Below are 23295 nucleotides of genomic sequence, written 5' to 3'. Positions count from 1 at the left end.
GGAGGCTGGTTAGCACCTGAAGGAGTCGCAGTCCCTCTGGGACCGAAAGGAAAATTAATTACGATCAAAAACTTTGGGTTGAATCCAACTGGAGACCAGGGGAGTGAGGATTCCCAGCCTTCTGCCTGCCTGTTCTCACTACAAGCCAATGATAGCAATGAAATATTCATTTGTTAAGTAGCATCGCCCGACAGAAGGATAATTTCATCCTTTGATTTTCAACGTGCAACCTGCAGTGGGGAGTCAGAGACCTGGTTACTTCTCTTGAAATTCATATTTTCTGCAAGTGCATTGGTGATTGTTAAACCCAACCTTCCTTACTGGCAGCTCCCAGGGGTGGTTTACCTATTAGCTTTGTCTGTGCCTGAGAGAACACATTATATTCAAGGCTGAGATGAAAAGTTAAGAAAAATAGAAAAGAAAACATGCCAGGAATTTAGCAAGGATGAAAGATTGGATAAACTGGGGTTGTTTTCTTCAGAATAGAGGAGGCTGAGGGGAGATATAATTGAGGTGTATAAAATTATGAGGGCTCTTGAGAGAGTGGACTAGCGGAGACGTCAATTACCAGGGGCACAGATTTAATTAAGTTGTCAAAGGATTAGAGGGGACTTGGGAGTATTTTTTTCATCCAGACAGTGGTGGTGGTCTGGAACTCAGTACCTGAAAGGGCATCGAAAAAGAAATCTTCAGTCCGGCCCTAAAATACTGCAGCCGACGGGGCTACAGACAGACCCAAGAGCTGGAAGGTGGGGTTAGGCTGCCTAGCTCTCTCTCTCTCTCAGCAGTCACAGGCATAATGGGGCTGAATGGCCTCTTTCTGTGCTGTGACTATTTCTGGTGAGCAGAGGTGGAGCACTCGGTTTATTTTCTCCACTCCTACACCTGGGGATGGTGAGATTAATACCCCCCCCCCCCCCCCCCCCCCCCAGGTCACTGCTGTAGGCAAGAAGCGAACAGAGCACAGAGCGGAGTGCCTGCCACATGGTGGTGTATTTACCAGGTGACATTCCACTGACCAAGAGTTTGTGTCACAGGTGGAGAAAGTGAGTGGCTATCGGTTGAACGCACAGAGCAAGGTGAAAAAAACATTTCCTACCTTAGGCCCTTCAATGAACCCGTGAAGATTCAGCTCCCTTAGGGCTGACGATGGATGCTCAGCGAAGTGGTTACTGCTGAATGCCCAGCATAATTTGTAGGATTTAATTTAAACCTCAGCTGCTGTGAAATATGTTTCGCTGAGAAACATTCCCACCATTGAAAGGGAGCTGTTACCACAGGAAAAACCCAGGGGATCAACCAAAAATGCCCATTGCAAACAAAAGACTTTTCAGTCTTGTATCTGGAGCCCCGGCAGTGGGGAAAAGTGAAGAGGGAGATTTACTGTCTTGTGTGATTGCACCACACCGCAGGTGGTCAACAGCCAGCAGCTGATCCTTGGCAAATGGGAATTCCCCGCCGGTCACAAAGAAAGCTGACAGAGGCACGCAAAACCCCACAGTACTAATAAATAAAAACAAAAAAACTGCGGATGCTGGAAATCCAAAACAAAAACAGAACTACCTGGAAAAACTCCGCAGGTCTGGCAGCATCGGCGGAGAAGAAAAGAGTTGACGTTTTGAGTCCTCGTGACCCTTCCACAGAACTGGGTGAATCCAAGAAAGGGATGAAATATAAGCTGGTTTAATGTGTGTGTGTGTGTGGGGGGGGGGGGGGGGGGGGGGGGGTGGGGGGGGGTGGTTGGGTGGGGGGAGAGACAGAGAGGTGGGGGGGGGGGGTGTGGTTGTAGGGACAAACAAGCAGTGATAGAAGCAGATCATCAAAAGATGTCAACGACAATAGTACAATAGAACACATAGGTGTTAAAGTTAAAGTTGGTGATATTATCTAAGCGAATGTGCTAATTAAGAATGGATGGTAGGGCACTCAAGGTATAGCTCTAGAGGGGGTGGGGGGAGCATAAAAGATTTAAAAATATTTAAAAATAATGGAAATAGGTGGGAAAAGAAAAATCTATATAATTTATTGGAAAAAACAAAAGGAAGGGGGAAGAAACAGAAAGGGGTGGGGATGGAGGAGGGAGTTCAAGACCTAAAGTTGTTGAATTCAATATTCAGTCTGGAAGGCTGTAAAGTCCCTAGTCGGAAGATGAGGTGCTGTTCCTCCAGTTTGCGTTGGGCTTCACTGGAACAATGCAGCAAGCCAAGGACAGACATGTGGGCAAAAGAGCAGGGTGGAGTGTTAAAATGGCAAGCGACACGGAGGTTTGGGTCATTCTTGCGGACAGACCGCAGGTGTTCTGCAAAGCGGTCGCCCAGTTTACGTTTGGTCTCTCCAATGTAGAGGAGACTGCATTGGGAGCAACGAATGCAGTAGACTAAGTTGGGGGAAATGCAAGTGAAATGCTGCTTCACTTGAAAGGAGTGTTTGGTCCCTTGGACGGTGAGGAGAGAGAACCCCACAGTACATCTGATTATACCTGTACACCACCCCAACTGCTGTTCAAATGACAGTTTCTCTTATGTTCAGGAAGGTTAGCTAGCTCAGAACTCATGGCCCGCACTCTCGTCTCCCCCAAACTCCAGGTGCCCATTGGACTTCAAACTCCCTTAGGCTGTCCCCGGAGGCTCCAGCATCTCAGTCTCACTTACAAAATACTCAGCTTCAAGAGAGAGTAAAATCCAGGAGAGGGAGAATGGAAGCAGGAGAGACACAAGGCTCTACTGATGCAAGTTATGTGTGACAGATCCCTAACTGGCTGCAGGGTTTACAGTTTATAAATGTCAGGAAGAGGGCATCAGCATCCTGGGGATCACCATTGACCAGAAACTGAACTGGACTAGCCATATAAATACTGCAGCTACAAGAGCAGGTCAGAGGCTGGGAATTCTGCAGCGAGTAATTCACCTCCTGACTCCCCAAAGCCTGTCCACCATCTACAAGGCACAAGTCAGGAGTGTGATGGAACTCTCCCCACTTGCCTGGATGAGTGCAGCTCCCACAACACTCAAGAAACTCAACACCATCCAGGACAAAGCAGCCGCGCTTGATTGGCACCACATCCACAAACATTCACTCCACCACCGAAGCACAGTAGCAGCAGTGTGTAACATCTACAAGATGCACTGCAGGAACTCACCAAGACTCCTCAGACAGCACCTTCCAAACCCACAACTTCTACCATCTAGAAGGACAAGGGCAGCAGACACATGGGAACACCACCACCTGGAAGTTCCCCTCCAAGCCACTCACCATCCTGACTTGGAAATATATCACCGTTCCTTCACTGTCGCTGGGTCTAAATCCTGGAACTCCGTCCCTGACAGCGCTGTGGGTGTACCTACACCACATGGCCCTGTTTTAAAATTAGGAGTCACTCTTTTCAGACAGGTATGAGAAGAAACTTTTTCTCTCAGAGGATTGTGCGACTTTAGAACTCTCTGCCTCAGAAGGTGGTGAAAGCGGGGCCATTGAATATATTTAACGCCGAGGTAGATTGCCTAACAAGAACCTAATCAGGGAAGGTGGAACTCGAAACACAAACAGATCAGCCACGATCTTAGTGAACGGTGGAGCAGGCTCGAGGGGCCAAGTGGCCTATGCCTGCTCCTATTTCGTAGGTTCGTATGGACTGCAGTTGTTCCAAGACGACGGCTCTCCATCAGCTTCTCGAAAGCAATTAGGGATGGGCTATGAAGATGGCCTGGCCAGCGATGCCCACATCCCAGGAACAAATAAATAAATAAAAATAAGAGAACGATCAACAGTGAAAGGGGAAACTGATCTGACCTTGCCTGGTGCTTATTCAAAATAAGCTCGTGGCCAACAGCTCAAGTCCATTCCCCCGTGACGTTCCATCTCCCCTAAACAAATAACACAGCAATACCTTTACATCGATCACCCTCCCCAACATACCAACGATTGCAGGTCCCTCTTGAAGAGAACTGATGATAAATTAACTCCGCCTTTTCTGGGGATGTTATCGATCTCCACTTTCTCCTGCAGTTATTCCAATGTCAAACCTTTTTTCTCCCCCCAGATTGGCAAACCCCACCTGCAAGTGCATATTGTTAAAATTGTCTTCTCAATCAAATTTTACTGTAATAAAATGGCCATCCCACCATTTTCACAACAAGAAAGGATTGATCCCCAATTCCACCCACCGAACGGACTTTCCACCAACCCACTTTCGTGGGTGAAAAACATTTTCAGGTGAAATTATGTCCAATTAAAAAAAAAGTTCTTTATTTCATTCAGACAAACAAAAGGGCTTGGAATATTCTACAATCCTGAGTCTTAGCTAACAGGTTCTACCGAAACAGATATTTACAACTGCATCGATCACAAAGACTTGGTACAACAAGCAGGTTAAGAACAAAGCTGGTACCAGTGTGTAGGGAGAAAGGATATTTCCCTGGCTGGTCTTCTCAGGATCCGGTGCCTGTTCCGCTTGGACAGCATAACTGTGACACACAAACACAATGTAGTTTGGAAATGCAAGGAAAGGCTCAATTGAAATCGTGCTCCATAATTCTAGTTAAAATCAGGCCAAGGACAGACTACTTTAAGCACTTTTCCTGGAAAAATCTTTCACACATTGGACATGCAAAGCATCATGGTTTGAACTTGGATTTTAATTGATCAATCCCATGGAAATATGGCCCCTGGAGAATCTCTCCTCAGCACCCAGCTGCTGACATCTTCCTTCTTCAATCTCCTGCTCAGCACTGGCTCCTTCGAGGGCAGCTGTTCACAAGGTGGTCATGAACGCATGCTGACAGCTAGCTCTCGGCACAGTCCCATCAAAGGACTTCAGGCCGCGTGAATGTGGTAATGGGGTGCCCAGCGTTATCCTCAATGGTCTTTAGACTGGCATCAGTACAGCCTCCCAGTGTTGTCATCTAGTGGTAGCAACTGGCTCTTCAGATGGTCAGGAGGAGATGATCAAGGCCAGTTCGGGATCCAGGAGGGAATCCTTGTCCTGAAAAAAAAAGCTCTCCTCAAAATGGCACAAGATGATTTCCTTATTTTAAAAAAAAAATCTTTCAATTAGTCCCAGCTCCCAAGGAAAATCCAAAAGACTACAATATATTTCTTTAGTATAATTGGTGACTCCTGGGCTTCCCCAAAGGTGAGAGAAAATTCTAGATTTGCACCATTTGCTCAGTGTGGACTGCGTCTCAGTGGTTACTGCGCCAGTTCTAGTGAGGCTGGGCTTCTCATGGTTGTACCAGAGCTGGTTTGGAGACCTGAAAAAAAGAGAAGGACAAGGATTTCAAACTAGCTGCAAAAAAAAAAACCATGCAACACACGCCAGGATCTGAGCAGATGTTGTGAAACCAGAACTAACTTTTTGTCAAGTGTCCCGATCACCACAAGTCACTGTCATGAAACTAACATTTTTTTTCATAATATTTTTCTGGTTTATTGTGAAGTAAGCTTATGTGTGTGTGATTTAATTATATTTTGGAGTCAAGCAGGCTGCAAGCTTGAAATCATCAAAAGAAGCTAGGTGCTTGACATGCTGATGAGTAAACATGGGTGCTGGCTTGGCATGTAAGGTGCGAAGGGAATTTGCATTTTTGGATAAATGAAGGGATATTTGGATTTCAAAGGGATCTTAGTCTGTTTACAACTCACCAGATAAGCAAGGCTAAGGAACGTGTTTATTTTTCCCCAAAGGTTACTGGCAATATTGGCACCATGAAAGTTTGTTATGAGGAAGATACAGTTTCAAAGGAATATGGAACAATAGAATTTATATATTAAAGAGAGAGAAACAGGTCTAAAGGAGAATGAAAAGTTATGCGTGAGAAGGCCATGTAAGATCTAATAGGAGTGAGAGAAATAGCCTTAATGAAGCCTCCAGCATTTGTGCCTAAGTCTGCTAACAAAACTGAAGTTGGGGGAAAGCCATTTGGAATTCCATTGTGCAGAGTGTCATGTTAACTTGCTGAGTTTGTTTTAAATCTAAAATCTGTTGTGGACCATTGCCTTAAAGGAGCGTAGCTGGGGGGGTGTTGGGGCGGGGTCAGGTTATTTAGGAATTTTAGGAATTATAGTAGTAATTGTAGTCTTATGTATGTGCTTGACATCTTTTATTTTGTTAAATATTTTAATTTAATTAAAAAAAATTGTCTAATGGTCTTGGTGGACTTGTTACATCTGAATTCAGTGCACACATCTCGTAATCAATACAAATTGCAAAACTGTTGTGATGGCTTAATGGAGTTTCCCTCATGGATTTGGTTCGCCTGTCACACATCATCTGCCACATCACAACAGTCATCCAGGAACAGGAATAAGTGAACACTCCATTTTCAAAGGGAGTTATCAACGGGTATAGAAACTGGGAATTGTTATCCATCAATAGCCACCCCTTCTGCTGAGGAACACTGTGAAGTCTAACTGAGCTAACTTGTATTAGGAAGAGCATGAAGAGAGGGCTGGGGCTCCAGGGGATTGGGAAGCCCTACAAAGACCAACAGAGGGCAACTAAAAAAGAAATAAGGAGGGAGAAGATTAAATATGAGGGTAAACTAGCCAGTAATATAAAAGAAGATTGCAAGAGTTTTTTTTAGATATACAAAGGGTAAGAGAGAGGCAAGAGTGGACATTGGGCCGCTGGAAAATGACCCTGGAGAAGTAGTAGTGGGGAACAAAGAAATGGCAGAGGAACTGAATAGGTACTTTGCGTTAGTCTTCACGGTGGAAGACACGAGTAACATCCCCAAAGTTCAAGAGAGTCAGGGGGCAGAGGTGAGTATGGTGCCATTACCAAGGAGAAGGTGCTAGGAAAACTGAAAGGTCTGAAGGTGGATAAATCACCTGGACCAGATGGATTACACCCCAGAGTTCTGAAGGAGATAGCTGAAGAGATAGTGGAGGCGTTAGTGGTGATCTTCAGGAATCACTGGAGTCAGGGAGGGTCCCAGAGGACTGGAAAATCGGTAATGTAACCCCCCTGTTTAAGAAGGGAGTGAGGCAAAAGATAGGAAATTACAGGCCGATTAGCCTGACCTTGGTCGTTGGTAAGATTTTAGAGTCCATTATTAAGGTTGAGATTTCAGAATACTTGGAAGTGCATGGTAAAATCGGGCAAAGTCAGCATGGTTTCATGAAGTGGAGGTCATGCCTGACAAATCTGTTAGAATTCTTTGAAGAGGTAACCAGTAGGTTAGACAAAGGAGAGCCAATGGATGTTATCTACTTGGACTTCCAGAAGGCCTTTGACAAGGTGTTGCACAGGAGGCTGTTCAGTAAGATAAGAGCCCATGGTGTTAGAGGCAAGGTACTAGCATGGATAGAAGATTGGCTGTCTGGCAGGAGGCAGAAAGTGGGGATAAGGGGGTCCTTCTCAGGATGGCGGCTGGTGACTAGTAGAGTTCCGCAGGGGTCAGTGTTGAGACCACAACTTTTCACTTTATACATTAATGTTCTAGATGAAGGAACTGAGTGCATCCTGGCTAAGTTTGCAGATGTTACAAAGGTAGGTGGAGGGACAGGTAGTATTGAGGAGGTGGGGAGGCTGCAGAAGGATTTGGGCAGGTTAGGAGAATGGGCAAAGAAGTGGCAGATGGAATACAACGTGGGGAAGTGTGAGGTCATGCACTTTGGTAAGAAGAATAGAGGTATAGAAAATTTTCTAAATGGGGAGAGAATTCAGAAATCTGGAGTGCAAAGGGACTTGGGAGTCCTAGTCCAGGATTCTCTTAAGGTTCACTTGCAGGTTGAGTCGGTAGTTAGGAAGGCAAATGCAATGTTGGCATTTATTTCAAGAGGACTAGAATATAAAAGCAGGGATGTGCTGCTGATGCTTTATCAGGCTCTGCTCAGACCACATTTAGAATATTGTGAGCAATTTTGGGCCCCGTATCTCAAGAAGGGTATTCTGGCCCTGGAGAGGGTCCAGAGGAGGTTCATGAGAATGATCCCAGAAATGAAAGGCTTAACATATGAGGAATGTTTGAGGACTCTGGGTCTATACTTGATGGAGTTTAGAAGGATGAGGGGGGATCTGATTGAAACTTACAGAATACTGAAAGGCCTGGATAGAGTGGACATGGGGAAGATGTTTCCATTAGTAGGAGAGACCAGGACCCGAGGGCACAGCTTCAGAGTAAAGGGAAGACCTTTTAGATCAGAGATGAGGAGAAACTTCTTCAGCCAGAGAGTGGTGAATCTATGGAATTCATTGCCACAGAAGGCTGTGGAGGCCAGGTCATTGAGTGTATTTAAGACCGAGATAGGTAGGTTCTTGATTGGTAAGGGGATCGAAGGTTACGGGGAGAAGGTGGGAGAATGGGGTTGAGAAACTTATCAGCCATGATTGAATGGCAGAGCAGGGCCAAATGGCCTAATTCTGCTCCTATGTCTTATGGTCCATGAAGCACTCCCCAGGCCCAGCTTACTACTGGCTAATAACCAGCATCAACTGATTCCATTTCTACACCCAGGAAGAGAGAGTATTAAAGGGATCGAGTGTGTTCCACTATTATGTCTGTGGTGTTTTATTTCGCCAACCCACTACGGGCAGAAGTGTCTCTGGACCTGAACATCACCAGGTCAGGCAATGCTTAGAGAAGCTGTTTACATCAAGGATCAGCAGTGCCCACAGAAGGATACTCCGAAAGTGGTAGCAGGGTGAGACAGGAGAGGCAGAAGCTTCAAAACTAAACTAAGGGGAGCGAGAGAAGAGAGAGAGAGAGCGCGCAAAAGCATAAAGGACAGATAGATTTGCCTTGGTAGTCCTGCAGGACTGGATGAACCTCCACTCAAACAGGAATGCTGTCAGCGTCTGTGCAACAGAAACTCGGCTAGAGTCAGAAAATGAGTGGGGGTACAATGAGTGAGAAACTTCAGCCCCACCCAGCCTGCCACCAGCTCTCTGCCAGTGCGGTTGCAGCTTTACCCGGGTCACAGAGCATGAGCTTGCTGAGCCTCGCCTCCAATTCACCATCCATCACCTCGGCTACAGGTAGCTTTAAGCTGGGTGATCCTGGGAGTGGTCTTGTTGGCACGTCCGGGAGCAGAAGGGTTTCCTCCGTTGTATTCTCCAGGAGAGCATTCAATTCGGCTTCCAATTCGTCTGTGTCCACACCTCCTATGCCAGAACAGAGAAAGGCAATGGTTAGCAAGCTGAGCATCTACATTCCAAGACTTCACAGATTCACAATGATGGACTACTATCCACAAGCCCGAATGGCTGCACCAACAACAACACACAAGAAGCTCGATACCATCCAGGACAAAGCAGCTCCCTTGATTGGCACCTCTTCCACAAACATTCACTCCCTCCACCACCGACTCACAGCAGCAGCAGCAGTTTGTGTACCATCTACAAGATGCACTGCAGCAACTCACCAAGGCTCCTTTGATAGCATCTTCCAAATCCATGACCATTACCATCCAGGAGGACAAGGGCAGCAGATAGATGGGAATACGACCACTTGGAAGTTTCCCTCCAAGCCACACACCATCCTGACTTGGAAATATATCGCCGTTCCTTCACTGTCGCTAGGTCAAAATCCTGGAACTCCCTCCCTGTCAGCACTGTGGATGTACCTACACCACTTCAGTGGTTCAAGAAGGCAGCTCACCATCATCTTAAGGGCAACTAGGGATGGGCAATAAATGCTGGCCCAGCCAGTGAAGCCCACATCCCATGAATGAGTAATTAAAAAAAAACAAAGGTAACAGGATCCCACGGTCACACATTTATTGACCTCTGTGAGCTACTGACAGCCGAGAGATGCTCGAAATGGAAATGGGTGTTTGAAGTGAGCGCAGGATTAAACAACCCACTACCTTCAGGAAGGTTCTCACCTGGGTCCAGGCTCATAAGGGGACCCACTATCTGTGGGGCTGGGAACATTATAGTCAACATTTCGGGGCAGGAGGGGAGAATATAGCACCAGGGCGATTATTAAAAACAAAACCAATTTGAATAAAAATCTGGTCAATGGGTCAGTGAGACAAATAGGATGGAACCGTTTGGAGTAATTCTGTTTAATATAATATCGTACAAGACTCTGATACTCACCTGCTGCATTAAGATTTTCACCAGCAAGTGTCTGGTTTATGTCATCCTGCGTTTCACAGAACTGAAGGAAAAAGGACAGACTGTTAGACAAACCCCAATCCAGTCCACATAGTGATCCAGCGAGATCCAACCCTGTGTGGCCAAGGATCCAGAGAGATCCTACCCCATGTGGCCAAGGATCCAGCGAGATCCAACCACATCTGTCCAAGGATCCAGCGAGATCCAACCACATCTGTCCAAGGATCCAGCGAGATCCATCCCCATGCGTACAAGGATCCAGCGAGATCCAACCCCAGGCGGCCAATGATCCAGTGAGATCCAACCCCATGTGACCAAGGATCCAGTGAGATCCAACCACATCTGCCCAAGGATCCAATGAGATCTAAACCCAGATGGCTGATGATCCAGTGAGATTCAACCCTATTAAGCCAATGATCCAGTGAAAACCAACCACATCTGGCCAATAATCCAGTGAGATCCAACCACATCTGGCCAAGGGTATAATCAGGCTGAATACCACCTTTCACATGCTCACAGTACAGAGAAAGGCCACTGACCTTTCTGAAATAACCACTCACCATTCATTCAGCACTTATTTTTAAAAGAAAAAATCATTTGAAAATTCAGGACCAATCCTGATTTCTGTGGAAGCTCCGAGTCTTCAAGAGCAGCAGTATTCGCCAGTGTGTTCAAACAATCATAATTCTAATCTGCTCTTTTGACAGGCTCTTTGTATCCAGCAGTAAACATACTGAGGATCACAGCCCTTCGCAATCCACCCACATTCAGCCATGGAAACAACACAGGCCGGCGGGTGGGGAGGTTTAAAATCACAACCTGGCCTTCCACTGTTAGCTGCTGACCTACCTGTGAGGTCTGAGGATACCACAAACATCAACCTATTTCATGGCAAGAGTTCATTTTAATTGTTAGCAATCTAAGAATACACTCTGGCCCATATCCTTTTACCTGTCTCCATCAGCAAAAGATTATAACGCATCTCCCACTCCCTGTGCCTCTTTCCTAAGACTGTGAAAACTCTTACCTTACTTCAGGATCATCATCCTTCTACAATCTCTTACAATGCGTCACTTAGTGTCCCCCTCTCTCTGTTCTACACTAAATCACCACTTAACACCACCTACTTAACACTGTTTCACTCTAACATCATTAATAAAGCAGTGTCAACATATCCTTTTAACATAGCCAGTTTCATTTTAATGTTGCTTGTCACAGTCTCTCTCTTTTGTGGTCTGCCTGCTCACATGAACTTTCCCACAGTGTTTCCACCTTTGCCTTCTTCCTCCCACTGCCGCACTTGCTGACTCTTGCCCTCTGTTTCTATCTTAGTCCCCAGGGTCTGTTCTTCAGCTACTCCTCTTCTGGCTCCCGTTCTGAACCTGCACTGAAGTCCTGGGTTCCATCTGGTGCCAGAGGTTGGTCGGTGCAGGTAGTCCTGGGACTTCAGCTGCTACCAGCACTGACCAACTTCTGCGACAATCTAAAAGTACTGTACTGTAGGAGAGTGTAGTTGTTTTAAACAATTTACATTGTATTGTATATTGTGTTTCTTTTATATTTAGTGATGTATTTCATTCAGCAAGTGTCTTCAGCTAGAAATGCACAGCACAGCAAATGTATGGTACGGTATTTCAACTTCCGAAGGAACCTAACTCTGGGTTTAATGCCGATTCCTATGGGAACCTATGATTCACTTCAAGTCGCAAGTGAGGACATACTGTACTTGATTCCAACCTTAGTGTCCTGGGTTTCTCAGTAGAAAATAGATAAATCTCCTCACCTGTTCAATTTGATCCATTAACTTGTCCACTTTCTCCACACTGACATCCTTCATCGACTCTCTCAGAGCTCCAAGTCCAGCTTGATAAGCCTCCACAACCTGGGGATAAGAGAGAGAGAAAAGCAGGCCATTTTGTTTTGTTGACACTCTGTGAAGCACCATGGAATGTGACTACATCAAAGGAGCTATGTGAATACAAGCTGTTGCTGTTGTTGTTGTTGTTGGAAGGCTCAATCACATTCACAAGCGTTGACACCACGCGAGTCGAGATTAATTTGTTTCCTAAAAAAACATGGGGGTGGGGGTGGGGGATCGGCTCAGTAGTGCAAGTCCCACAGCCTTCACAAAGAAGAAAAGGATAAGGGACAACTGCACTTAGACAATTACAGAGAAATAAACGCCATGAGATTTTGCTTTCCAAACCAAGATTTCACACATTGAACATGATCCTTTAGCAGTGAACTACCAGGTCAGGGAGAGAGCAGATGAAGGAAGCTTTCCGTACTGTTTTATCTGTCTGAGAAGAGTAAATACGATCCAGGATGGTCTGAATGGTGTTGAGTTTGGCTTCAATGCTATCCAGACGTTTGTCTGTTCTCTTCTTCATTCTCAAGGATTTCAGTGCCTGAAACACAAACCACGCAGAGAGGTCATGCTATGCACGCCAAACGTGCAGCAGCGGACTCAGCCTGCAGCACCCCTTGTCCGCACTATGATCACCATTCACAGCCTCCCGGCTCCTGCACGATACTGCCCCGAGCTGGCACTCACTGATCCACACAGGGCTCCTGCCCAAAAGAGAACCACTGCCTCACCCTGCCAGTGAATAAGCTGTCTTGAGTTTTCCAGCATCACAACAGGCAACTTAATCCTCCCCTTTTCTAGCTTGCTTCTACGTAGCCAATCACTTTCTCAACTGTGTCTCCTCTGCACTGTTAACCACAGCATCTGATGCCTAAGTGGGCACGATCTACATGAGTCTGGTTATGAGAATGTGCTTTTTTTGACAAAAAAGATACAGGTTCTAATTCTTTTACTGGCTGGATTAAAAACAACAAACTGTAATCCTACTGTGACAATGGAGGGCTGCCAGCCAGCTACAATATACGAACTTGCATTCTACCAATTGGGATGAAAAGGGAACAGACACTCAAACCCCCTGGAAAGACCCAATCTCCTGTGGCTTTTACACTATCCTGAAACCTTTCAAAACTTTGAGATGAGACATCAAAACAAAATCACCTGTTCTAAAAAAAAAAGTGATGGTAGCAGACATGGATTAATCGGTTTCCTCTGGAATATACAGCCAGCAGGACTTTAAGAGCTGTTTATCAAACCAGGGAGATCAGAGATCAGAATGCTGTACTGAAAGGCTGCAAAGCAGCTGTCTCTCCCTCTCAAATGTATTGTGCCCGGTTTTGCAAACTAACCATCTTGAGAAGAGAAATCTGCTGCAAACTGAGATCTTTTGGGAATAAAATGTGGAAATCCGCTCCGTACAACTACACCCAGGAAGATAACTGAACAAAACATCTGGAATCACCATAGTGAGCCCAGCCAAAGGACACTGAACATACACTCCTTTGTTTCATCTTCTTCATGAATTGTGCATAAATATTTAAGCCTGTCTTCGTTATGCCATCTGTATTAGTGATTGTGAGAGCCATAAGACATAGGAGAAGTAGGCCATTCAGCCCATCAAGTCTGCACAGCCATTCAATGAAATCATAACTGATCTGATAATCCTCAACTCCACTTTCCTGCCCTTTTCCCCTTAACCCTCGATTCCCTTACTGATTAAAAATCTGTCTATCTCAGTCTTGAATATACTTAACGACCCAGCCTCTACAGCCCTCTGCTGTAAAGAATTCCACAGATTCACTACCCTCAGAGAAGAAATTCGTCCTCATATCTGTCTTAAATGGGTCCTCCTTATTCTGAGATTATGCCCTCTGGTCCTAAACTCTCCCACAAGGAGAAACAACCTCTCAGCATCTACCCTGTCAAGCCCCCTAAGAATCTTACATGTTTCAATAAGGTCACCTCTCATTTTTCTAAACTTCAATGAGTACAGGCGCAACCTCTCCTCATAAGAAAATCCCTCCATACCCAGAATCAACCTAGTGAACCTTCTCTGGACTGCCTCCAATGCCAGTACATCTTTCCTTAGATAAGGGAACAAAACTGTTACTAGTGCCTTGTAGTTTTAGCAAGACTTCCTTATTTTTATACTCCATTCCCTTTGAAATAAAGGGCAACATTCTATTTGTCTTCCTTATTATCTGCTGAACTTGTATATTAACTTTTTTGTGATTCATGTACAAAGACTCCCAAATCCCTTTAGGCTGCAGACTTCTGCAGTCTTCCTCCATTGAATAATAACCAGCTCCTTTATTCTTCCTGCCAAAGTGCATAACCTTACATTTTCCCACATTATATTCCATCTGCCAAGTTTTTGCCCACTCACTTAACCTGTCTATATCCTTCTGTAGACTCCTTGTGTCATACTCACCACTTGCCTTCCCACCTACTTTTGTGTCATCCGCAAACTGGGCGATAGTTTATTCACTTCCCTCATCCAAGTTATTAATATATGTTGTAAATAATTGAGGCCCCAGCACTGATCCCTGTGCCATCCTGAAAATGCCCCCCTTATTCCAACTCTTCTATTAGCCAATCCTCTATCCACGCTAATATATTACCCCCAACACCATGGACTCTTACCTTATTAAGTAGCCTTATCGAATGCCTTTTGGAAATCCAAGTATATTACGCCTACTGGTTCCCCTTTGTCTACCCTGCTTATTACCTCCTCAAAGAATTCTAATAAATTTGTTGGGCATGATTTCCCCTTCATAAAGTCATACTGACTCTGCTTGATTAGATTATGTATTTCCAGGGAATGCATGTGATGTATGAATGGTTGTGGCGATTTACCTATTTTTAAAAAATAAATTCAGGAAATACTTTCAATAAACATATTTTGCTCTTTGTTTAAACTCAGAAAACCTGTCTGGCTAATTCTTTATGACCTGAAAGAATAAATAGTGGGACTCCTGCAGAATTGGCAAAGCACATCCTCTCTAAATTCACAAAAAAAAACCTTGTTATGGTCAGGCCTGGAGTGATAGAATACATTTTACCCCTCCTCACGTGGTCCTAACAGTTGAGACACCAGCAGGCTACTTACTGAACCATGAGAGGGGGAAACCACCACAGTGTTCAGTGTGTGCACACTTGCTCGCTGGAGTCACTGGATCAGAAAGCTGCTTCCTGAATAAGGTTGCAGTACCCCACCTCACATTGGTTCTCTCCTTAAGAGGCTAGGATGAGGGCCTAGAACATGGTGATGCTCATGTGTACAATCCAACAGGGACCCGGGAACAGGGATCAGCACCAAATTAGCATGAATCGACTGCAGAGTGAAAACACATCCTTTACTCACCAGGTGCTTTTTACCAGCTCTCAAATGGCTTCTTGCATCCTCCTTATATCTAGAAAGGAAAACACTTGATTTTTTCAGTGAATGAGCATGATTACGTGGCACATTTCTTCTTTTGAAAAATCAGCCCTCTTTTGTTTCTTCCCCTCTCTTGCCTTCTCCCACCCCGTGACTGTCTGGAGTGGGGTTCGAACCCTGTACCTTGCAACAGGAACCTAGTTGGTGAGCAGCAACTGCACTCAGCTCTGCCAGCACAGCTGCTGAAAGCATTGATGCGGAGAGTGCAAGGCGGCAACCTGCTTGGTTGAATCTTCCTCTGCCTGAACACACACCGACGCAGGGTACAGCTGCCTCTACACTGTGATGTGAATCTCTCTCGTGTTACCTGCCCCAGTCAAAATTTCACCAGAGCAACAGTACCAAGCAGGAGGTGGCCCATCGAGACTACTCTGCCATTCAATAAGATCTCAATTGATCTTCTACCGCAACTCCTACCTCAAGGCTATCCCCAGACCCTCGTTTCCCTTAATATCCAAAATTCTATCGAGCCCAACCTTAAATATACTCAGCGTCCAAACAGCCACAGCCCTCCGAAGTCGGGAATTCCAAAAATTCGCAACCTTTTGAGTGAAGAAATTTCTCCTCACCTCAGCCCTAAATGGCCAACCTCTTATTGAACCCTCAGTTTGAAATTCCCCAACCATGGGGAAACAGCCTTCCAGCAGTTTACCCTCACAAGCATTATATGTTTCAATGAGATCCCCTCTCATTCTTCTAAAGTCGGGGGGGGGGGGGGTACTGGCCCAGTCTGTTCAATCTCTCATCGTAGGACAATCCCCTCATCCCAAGAACCGGTTGCGCTCCCTCTGTGGCAAGTATATCCCTTCTTAGGTAAGGAGACCAAAACTGAAAAAAGTGATTCAGGTGTGGTCTCACCAACTGCAGTCAGACTAATGCTCTTGGACCTTTCATCGAAGTTATTTACAGTCCATGTCAATGAGTTAAGCCCCAAGCATGGGTTCTTGCAGAACCCCACTGGTTACAGCTTGCCTGAAAATCCCGAAACTAATCCTCTACCCGTGCTGATATATTCCCCCCCAATCCCATGAGCCTAATGTTACGCTAACAGCCTCTTTTGTGGCACCTTACTGAATGCTTTCTTGAAAATCCAAATATACTACATCCACTGGTCCCCCCCTTATCCACCCTGCTAGTGAAATGCCCGAAAAGCTCTCACCAAGATATGGCGAACAAACCTTTATCTGCTTGGGTGGATACTGGGGAATGGGTACACTAGTGTTCAGAGGTGAGTGAAGGAGGCAGCAAGTTTCATTGGGTGAGTGGGTAGATTAAACACAACTGCATTTGCTACAACAACAGGTGAATTTGGATTTTGCAATGTCTCTGAAATACAATATTGAAAAATAAAATCTCTTGACTAAACGGCAGTACAATGGGAAGGGTTTCCATTCTCTTGATGTACCTTTCAGCCTCCTGGGACAGTGTTTCCACTTTCTGCGTTAACATCTTTTCACACTTTACCAGCTGGTACACCCCTACATCGATCTCAGATACAGCGGAAACCTTGTTAGTGGGAGAGTGGCTGAACTTCACAATCTGCACGACAGGTTAAAAGGAAACAGTGAGTCTGGATCGCACTCCCAAACAAGTTCCAAGCTACAAAACTGCACTAATCCACAGTCATTCAGCCAGGCATTGAGAATGGTGGTCAAGACAAACCAAAATGTCAACCGAAGGCTGATATACATTGTTGGGTCAGTGTAGTGGGAGCTTTACTGTGTATCTAACCCCGTGCTGTACCTGTCCTGGGAGTGTTTAATGGGGAGTGTAGAGGGAGCTTTACTGTGTATCTAACCTCGTGCTGTACCTGTCCTGGGAGTGTTTGATGGGGACAGTGTAGAGGGAGCTTTACTGCGTATCTAACCCCGTGCTGTACCTGTCCTGGGAGTGTTTGATGGGGACAGTATAGAGGGAGCTTTACTGTGTATCTAACCCCGTGCTGCACCTGTCCTGGGAGTATTTGATGGGGACAGTATAGAGGGAGATTTACTCTGTATCTAACCCCGTGCTGTACCTGTCCTGGGAGTGTTTGATGGGGACAGTGTAGAGTGAGCTTTACTCTGTATCTAACCCCGTGCTGTACCTGTCCTGGGAGTGTTTGATGGGGACAGTGTAGAGGGAGCTTTACTCTGTACCTAACCCCGTGCTATACCTGTCCTGGGAGTGTTTGATGGGGACAGTGTAGAGGGAGCTTTACTCTGTATCTAACCCCGTGCTGTACCTGTCCTGGGAGTGTTTGATGGGGACAGTGTAGAGGGAGCTTTACTCTGTATCTAACCCCGTGCTGTACGTGTCCTGGGAGTGTTTGATGGGGACATTGTAAAGGCAGCTTTACTGTGTATCTAATCCCGTGCTGTACCTGTCCTGTGACTGATGGAGACAGTGTAGAGGGGGCTTTTCTGTGTACCTAACCCTATGCTGTACCTGTCCTGGGAGTGTTTGATGGGGACAGTGTAGAGGGAGCTTTACTCAATGTCTAACCCCGTGCTGTACGTGTCCTGGGAGTGTTTGATAGGGACAGTGTAGAGGGAGCTTTACTCTGTATCTAACCCCGTGCTGTACCTGTCCTGGGAGTGTTTGATGGGGACAGTGTAGAGGGAGCTTTACTCTGTATCTAACCCCGTGCTGTACCTGTCCTGGGAGTGTTTGATGGGGACAGTGTAGAGGGAGCTTTACTCTGTATCTAACCCTGTGCTGTACGTGTCCTGGGAGTGTTTGATGGGGACAGTGTAGAGGGAGCTTTACACTGTATCTAACCCTGTGCTGTACGTGTCCTGGGAGTGTTTGATGGGGACAGTGTAGAGGGAGCTTTACTCTGTATATAACCCCATGCTGTACCTGTCCTGGGAGTGTTTGATGGGGACAGTACAAGTCGCAAGTGAGAAAGGTTCAGACGACATGACTGATAGAAACAAGAAAATCTGGGGCAGGGGCAGCCACAGCTCCATAGCCCACCACCAGTGCACACGAAGGGTGGGAGGTTTAGTGAAGCAAGTGACTATTTAACAGCTGCAGCAGCATCTGTGTCACTGCACAACACCAGCATCTGTACACCCACCACTGCTCAGGCCAGCCACATGTGCATGCTCACCTTATCGCCATCGATTTCAGCAACCATGACCCTCTTTTCTCTCTGCAGTTGCAGCAGACACAGGCAGAAAGTCTTCTCATCATTGCACACGCTCTGACACACCTCCTGCAGCCTCGCAAAGGCAACCACGGGATGTGATGACTCCAGGTGATTCTGAGAGAGCTGCAAAAGCTCGACTGCCTTTTCCTGCGGGGTCCAGGGGGAGGAGACACAAAGCATTACAATCAGAGTTCTTTGGCTGTGCCTGGGGTGTGGGAAGTGAGGTTAGAAAGTACCGATCTGAAACCATGCAAGTAAAAGTCACCAACAACATGATTACACAGCTGATTTTTTACTGATCGGATATCTTCCTTTTTGGATGAAGCAGAGACAAAATTACAGGATGGAAAATAAGCAAAATGGACTGAATGCAGGGCTCTCCAGTTTCACTGTGAGACTCAGATACTTCAACTCCCTTAACCCAGCCCTGTGGGACCCAGCCCTCTCGGGCGTTTAGTCACACACTGTCCAGTAGTTATAAGATGTGAGGTGGGGATAATGAGGGGCACCGTTCATTCTCACTCCACCCAGGAACACATTTAACGTACACCATTCTCACCTTAACACACTCGACAATGACATAGGCTTCATCTGGTGAAACGGTATTGTTTCCCAAGAGAGAGGTCAGTGTCCACTTCAGGGGCTTAATCAAAAACAAGCCCACACTCCAGGCCAGCCAGCCTGCATCAACACTCGCGGCGAAACTCGACTCCTTCTGAATCAGCCCTCGCCTTGGGAGAGAAGCAAAAGTCAGACAATAAAGTCAAAACACACAAGACCGACAGACGAGAACAGGATTAGCTAATGTTGTTAACAACAGTAAACGTCGCTAATTTGGAGGAGGGTGAGGGTGGGTAAGAAAGAGGAACGGGGTGGAAAGGAGGGCGACAAAGAAACAGGGGCAAGGGAGCACAGGGGAGGAGCACGGGTTAGAGGAAGGGCTGCAGGTTGGGCCAGGGAAGATGGTGAGGTGGGTGTGCAGAACAAGTGAAGGGGGGTGGACTTGAGCCTGACCCCAGGGCTATCGGAGGATAGACACTGACCCCATCGGGGTCACACTCCCAGGGTATTGAAAGACTGGGGGCCTCCTGCTCATTTACCTGGCTATTGAACCACAAAGGGCATCACCCTCACTCACTTGGCTATTGAACCTTGGGGATCCTCACCCTCACTCACCTGCTCACTGAGCCACTGCGGACCTCCTGCTCACTCAGCTGGCTATTGAACCACGATGGGCCTCCTCCTCATGCCCTGGCTATTGAACCACAGGGTGCCTCGCCCTCACTCACCTGGCTACTGAACCTTGGGGGACCACACCCTCACTCACCTGGCTATTGAACCACGGAGGTCCCCACCCTCACTCACCTGGCTATTGAACTACAGAGATCCTCACCCTCACCTGGCTATTGAACTACAGAGGTCCTCACCCTCACTCACCTGGCTATTGAACTACGGAGGACCGCACCCTCACTCACCTGACTATTGAATCACGGAGGTCCTCACCCTCACTCACCTGGCTATTGAACTGCAGAGGTCCTCACCCTCACTCACCTAGCTATTGAACTACGGAGGTCCGCAACCTCACTCACCTGGCTATTGAACCACAGAGGTCCTCACCCTCACTCACCTGGCTATTGAACCACGGAGGTCCGCACCCTCACTCACCTGGCTATTGAACTATGGAGGACCGCACCCTCACTCACCTGGCTATTGAACCACAGAGGTCCTCACCCTCACTCACCTGGCTATTGAACCACAGAGGTCCTCACCCTCACTCACCTGGCTATTGAACCACAGAGGTCCTCACTCTCACTCAGCTGGCTATTGAACCACAGAGGTCCGCACCCTCACTCACCTGGCTATTGAACCATAGAGGTCCGCACCCTCACTCACCTGGCTATTGAACCAGGGTGGCCCTCACCCTCACTCACTTGGCTATTGAACCAGGGTGGCCCTCACCCTCACTCATCTGGCTACTGAACCACGGGAGGTCCTCACCCTCACTCATCTGGCTATTGATCCAGGGTGGCCCTCACCCTCACCCACCTGGCTACTGAACCACGGAGGTCCTCACCCTCACTCACCTGGCTATTGAATTACTGAAGAGCTCACGCTCACTCACCTGGCTATTGAACTGCAGAGGTCCTCACCCTCACACACCTAGCTATTGAACTACGGAGGTCCGCAACCTCACTCACCTGGCTATTGAACCACAGAGGTCCTCACTTTCACTCACCTGGCTATTGAACCACGGAGGTCCTCACCCTCACTCACCTGGCTATTGAACCACGGAGGTCCTCACCCTCACTCACCTGGCTATTGAACCACGGAGGTCCGCACCCTCACTCACCTGGCTATTGAACCACGGAGGTCCGCACCCTCACTCACCTGGCTATTGAACCACGGAGGTCCGCACCCTCACTCACCTGGCTATTGAACTACGGAGGACCGCACCCTCACTCACCTGGCTATTGAACCAGGGTGGCCCTCACCCTCACTCATCTGGCTACTGAACCACGGGAGGTCCTCACCCTCACTCATCTGGCTATTGATCCAGGGTGGCCCTCACCCTCACCCACCGGGCTACTGAACCACGGAGGTCCTCACCCTCACTCATCTGGCTATTGATCCAGGGTGGCCCTCACCCTCACTCACCTGGCTATTGAATTACTGAAGAGCTCACGCTCACTCACCTGGCTATTGAACTGCAGAGGTCCTCACCCTCACACACCTAGCTATTGAACTACGGAGGTCCGCAACCTCACTCACCTGGCTATTGAACCACAGAGGTCCTCACTTTCACTCACCTGGCTATTGAACCACGGAGGTCCTCACCCTCACTCACCTGGCTATTGAACCACGGAGGTCCTCACCCTCACTCACCTGGCTATTGAACCACGGAGGTCCGCACCCTCACTCACCTGGCTATTGAACCACGGAGGTCCGCACCCTCACTCACCTGGCTATTGAACCACGGAGGTCCGCACCCTCACTCACCTGGCTATTGAACTACGGAGGACCGCACCCTCACTCACCTGGCTATTGAACCAGGGTGGCCCTCACCCTCACTCACCTGGCTATTGAACCAGGGTGGCCCTCACCCTCACTCATCTGGCTACTGAACCACGGGAGGTCCTCACCCTCACTCATCTGGCTATTGATCCAGGGTGGCCCTCACCCTCACCCACCGGGCTACTGAACCACGGAGGTCCTCACCCTCACTCATCTGGCTATTGATCCAGGGTGGCCCTCACCCTCACCCACCGGGCTACTGAACCACGGAGGTCCTCACCCTCACTCACCTGGCTATTGAATTACTGAAGAGCTCACCCTCACTCACCTGGCTATTGAGCCAGGGTGGCCCTCACCCTCACTCACCTGGCTATTGAGCCAGGGTGGCCCTCACCCTCACTCACCTGGCTATTGAGCCAGGGTGGCCCTCACCCTCACTCACCTGGCTATTGAGCCAGGGTGGCCCTCACCCTCACTCACCTGGCTATTGAGCCAGGGTGGCCCTCACCCTCACTCACCTGGCTATTGAGCCAGGGTGGCCCTCACCCTCACTCACCTGGCTATTGAGCCAGGGTGGCCCTCACCCTCACTCACCTGGCTATTGAGCCAGGGTGGCCCTCACCCTCACTCACCTGGCTATTGAGCCAGGGTGGCCCTCACCCTCACTCACCTGGCTATTGAGCCAGGGTGGCCCTCACCCTCACTCACCTGGCTATTGAGCCAGGGTGGCCCTCACCCTCACTCACCTGGCTATTGAGCCAGGGTGGCCCTCACCCTCACTCACCTGGCTATTGAGCCAGGGTGGCCCTCACCCTCACTCACCTGGCTATTGAGCCAGGGTGGCCCTCACCCTCACTCACCTGGCTATTGAGCCAGGGTGGCCCTCACCCTCACTCACCTGGCTATTGAGCCAGGGTGGCCCTCACCCTCACTCACCTGGCTATTGAGCCAGGGTGGCCCTCACCCTCACTCACCTGGCTATTGAGCCAGGGTGGCCCTCACCCTCACTCACCTGGCTATTGAGCCAGGGTGGCCCTCACCCTCACTCACCTGGCTATTGAGCCAGGGTGGCCCTCACCCACACCCACCTGGCCATGTCCTGCAGCACCGTGTCCAGGCCCAGTGGCACGGCTCCTTTCCTCCGGAACCAGGAGCGGAGTTCCCAGGGTTTGAAGCTGAGCCGCCCCCTGCGGGCCGCCTCCTGCACGATCAGCGCCGCCCAGAAGGCCAGCTTGGTGTCCCAGTCCGTGCTGTTCACCTCGCGGTTCCGCTTGAAGGCCGAGAACAGGTAGGCCATGCGCTCATCGTCACTCCAGTCAGGGCACAGCGGCTCGGCCTCGACCTCAACCTCGGCCTCGGCCTCGGCCCCCGACATGATGACGATGACGACGCCGACGCCGCCGCCGCCGGTCCGGCCGCTCATCCAGCCCTAGGCCCCGGCCGGCCCGTCACTCACTTTGATAGATAGCTCCCTCCGCCAATCAGCACTACCCAATCCAACCCCCACCCCCCCTTCACCAGCCAATCAGGACCTTATGGGCGGGGCTTTTCAGTGTTCAATGTACGGGCTCGTCCAGCAGAGGGCGATAAAGCGCAATGTTGCGAAGCTGCATTTCTCTATCTCCTTCCACCTCCTCAAGGATGTCCAACGTGTTTTACAGCTAAGGCAGCACTTTTTGGAGTGGTGATATAGGAAACACTGCAGCCAACTTGTGCACTGCAAGCTCCCACCAACAATTAGGCCACTTCGCTATGGCTTTGATTTTCATTACCAGTGTGAAGAAGAA

General features: G+C 48.1%; 1 protein-coding gene across 6 annotated transcripts; it reads right to left on the bottom strand.

Annotated features, from left to right (window-relative positions):
- Positions 1-4223: 4223 nt before the first annotated feature.
- Positions 4224-22970, bottom strand: chmp7 (charged multivesicular body protein 7). Of its 6 annotated transcripts, none has more exons than XR_005945709.1 (11): positions 22597-22970; positions 19056-19227; positions 18458-18643; positions 16769-16902; positions 15289-15337; positions 12349-12468; positions 11844-11942; positions 10043-10103; positions 8946-9103; positions 5157-5249; positions 4224-4981 (listed from the first exon to the last, which is right to left on the bottom strand). XR_005945709.1 is itself a non-coding variant. In XM_041210311.1 (11 exons), the coding sequence occupies exons 1-10, from the start codon at positions 22929-22931 to the stop codon at positions 5188-5190; spliced, it is 1410 nt and encodes a 469-aa protein (XP_041066245.1). In that variant the 5' UTR covers positions 22932-22970; the 3' UTR covers positions 4224-4981; positions 5157-5187. The 6 variants fall into 6 exon arrangements, 4 of the variants coding, with proteins under 4 accessions (XP_041066245.1, XP_041066244.1, XP_041066246.1 ...); XR_005945710.1 differs by having other exon boundaries at positions 8967-9103; XM_041210311.1 differs by having other exon boundaries at positions 8912-9103.
- Positions 22971-23295: the final 325 nt, after the last annotated feature.

The sequence above is a fragment of the Carcharodon carcharias genome, chromosome 17 (assembly GCF_017639515.1).
Source record: "Carcharodon carcharias isolate sCarCar2 chromosome 17, sCarCar2.pri, whole genome shotgun sequence".
NCBI lineage: Eukaryota > Metazoa > Chordata > Chondrichthyes > Lamniformes > Lamnidae > Carcharodon > Carcharodon carcharias.
The sequence above is the reverse complement of the archived record's forward strand: the minus strand, read 5'-3'. Positions and strand labels throughout refer to the sequence as shown.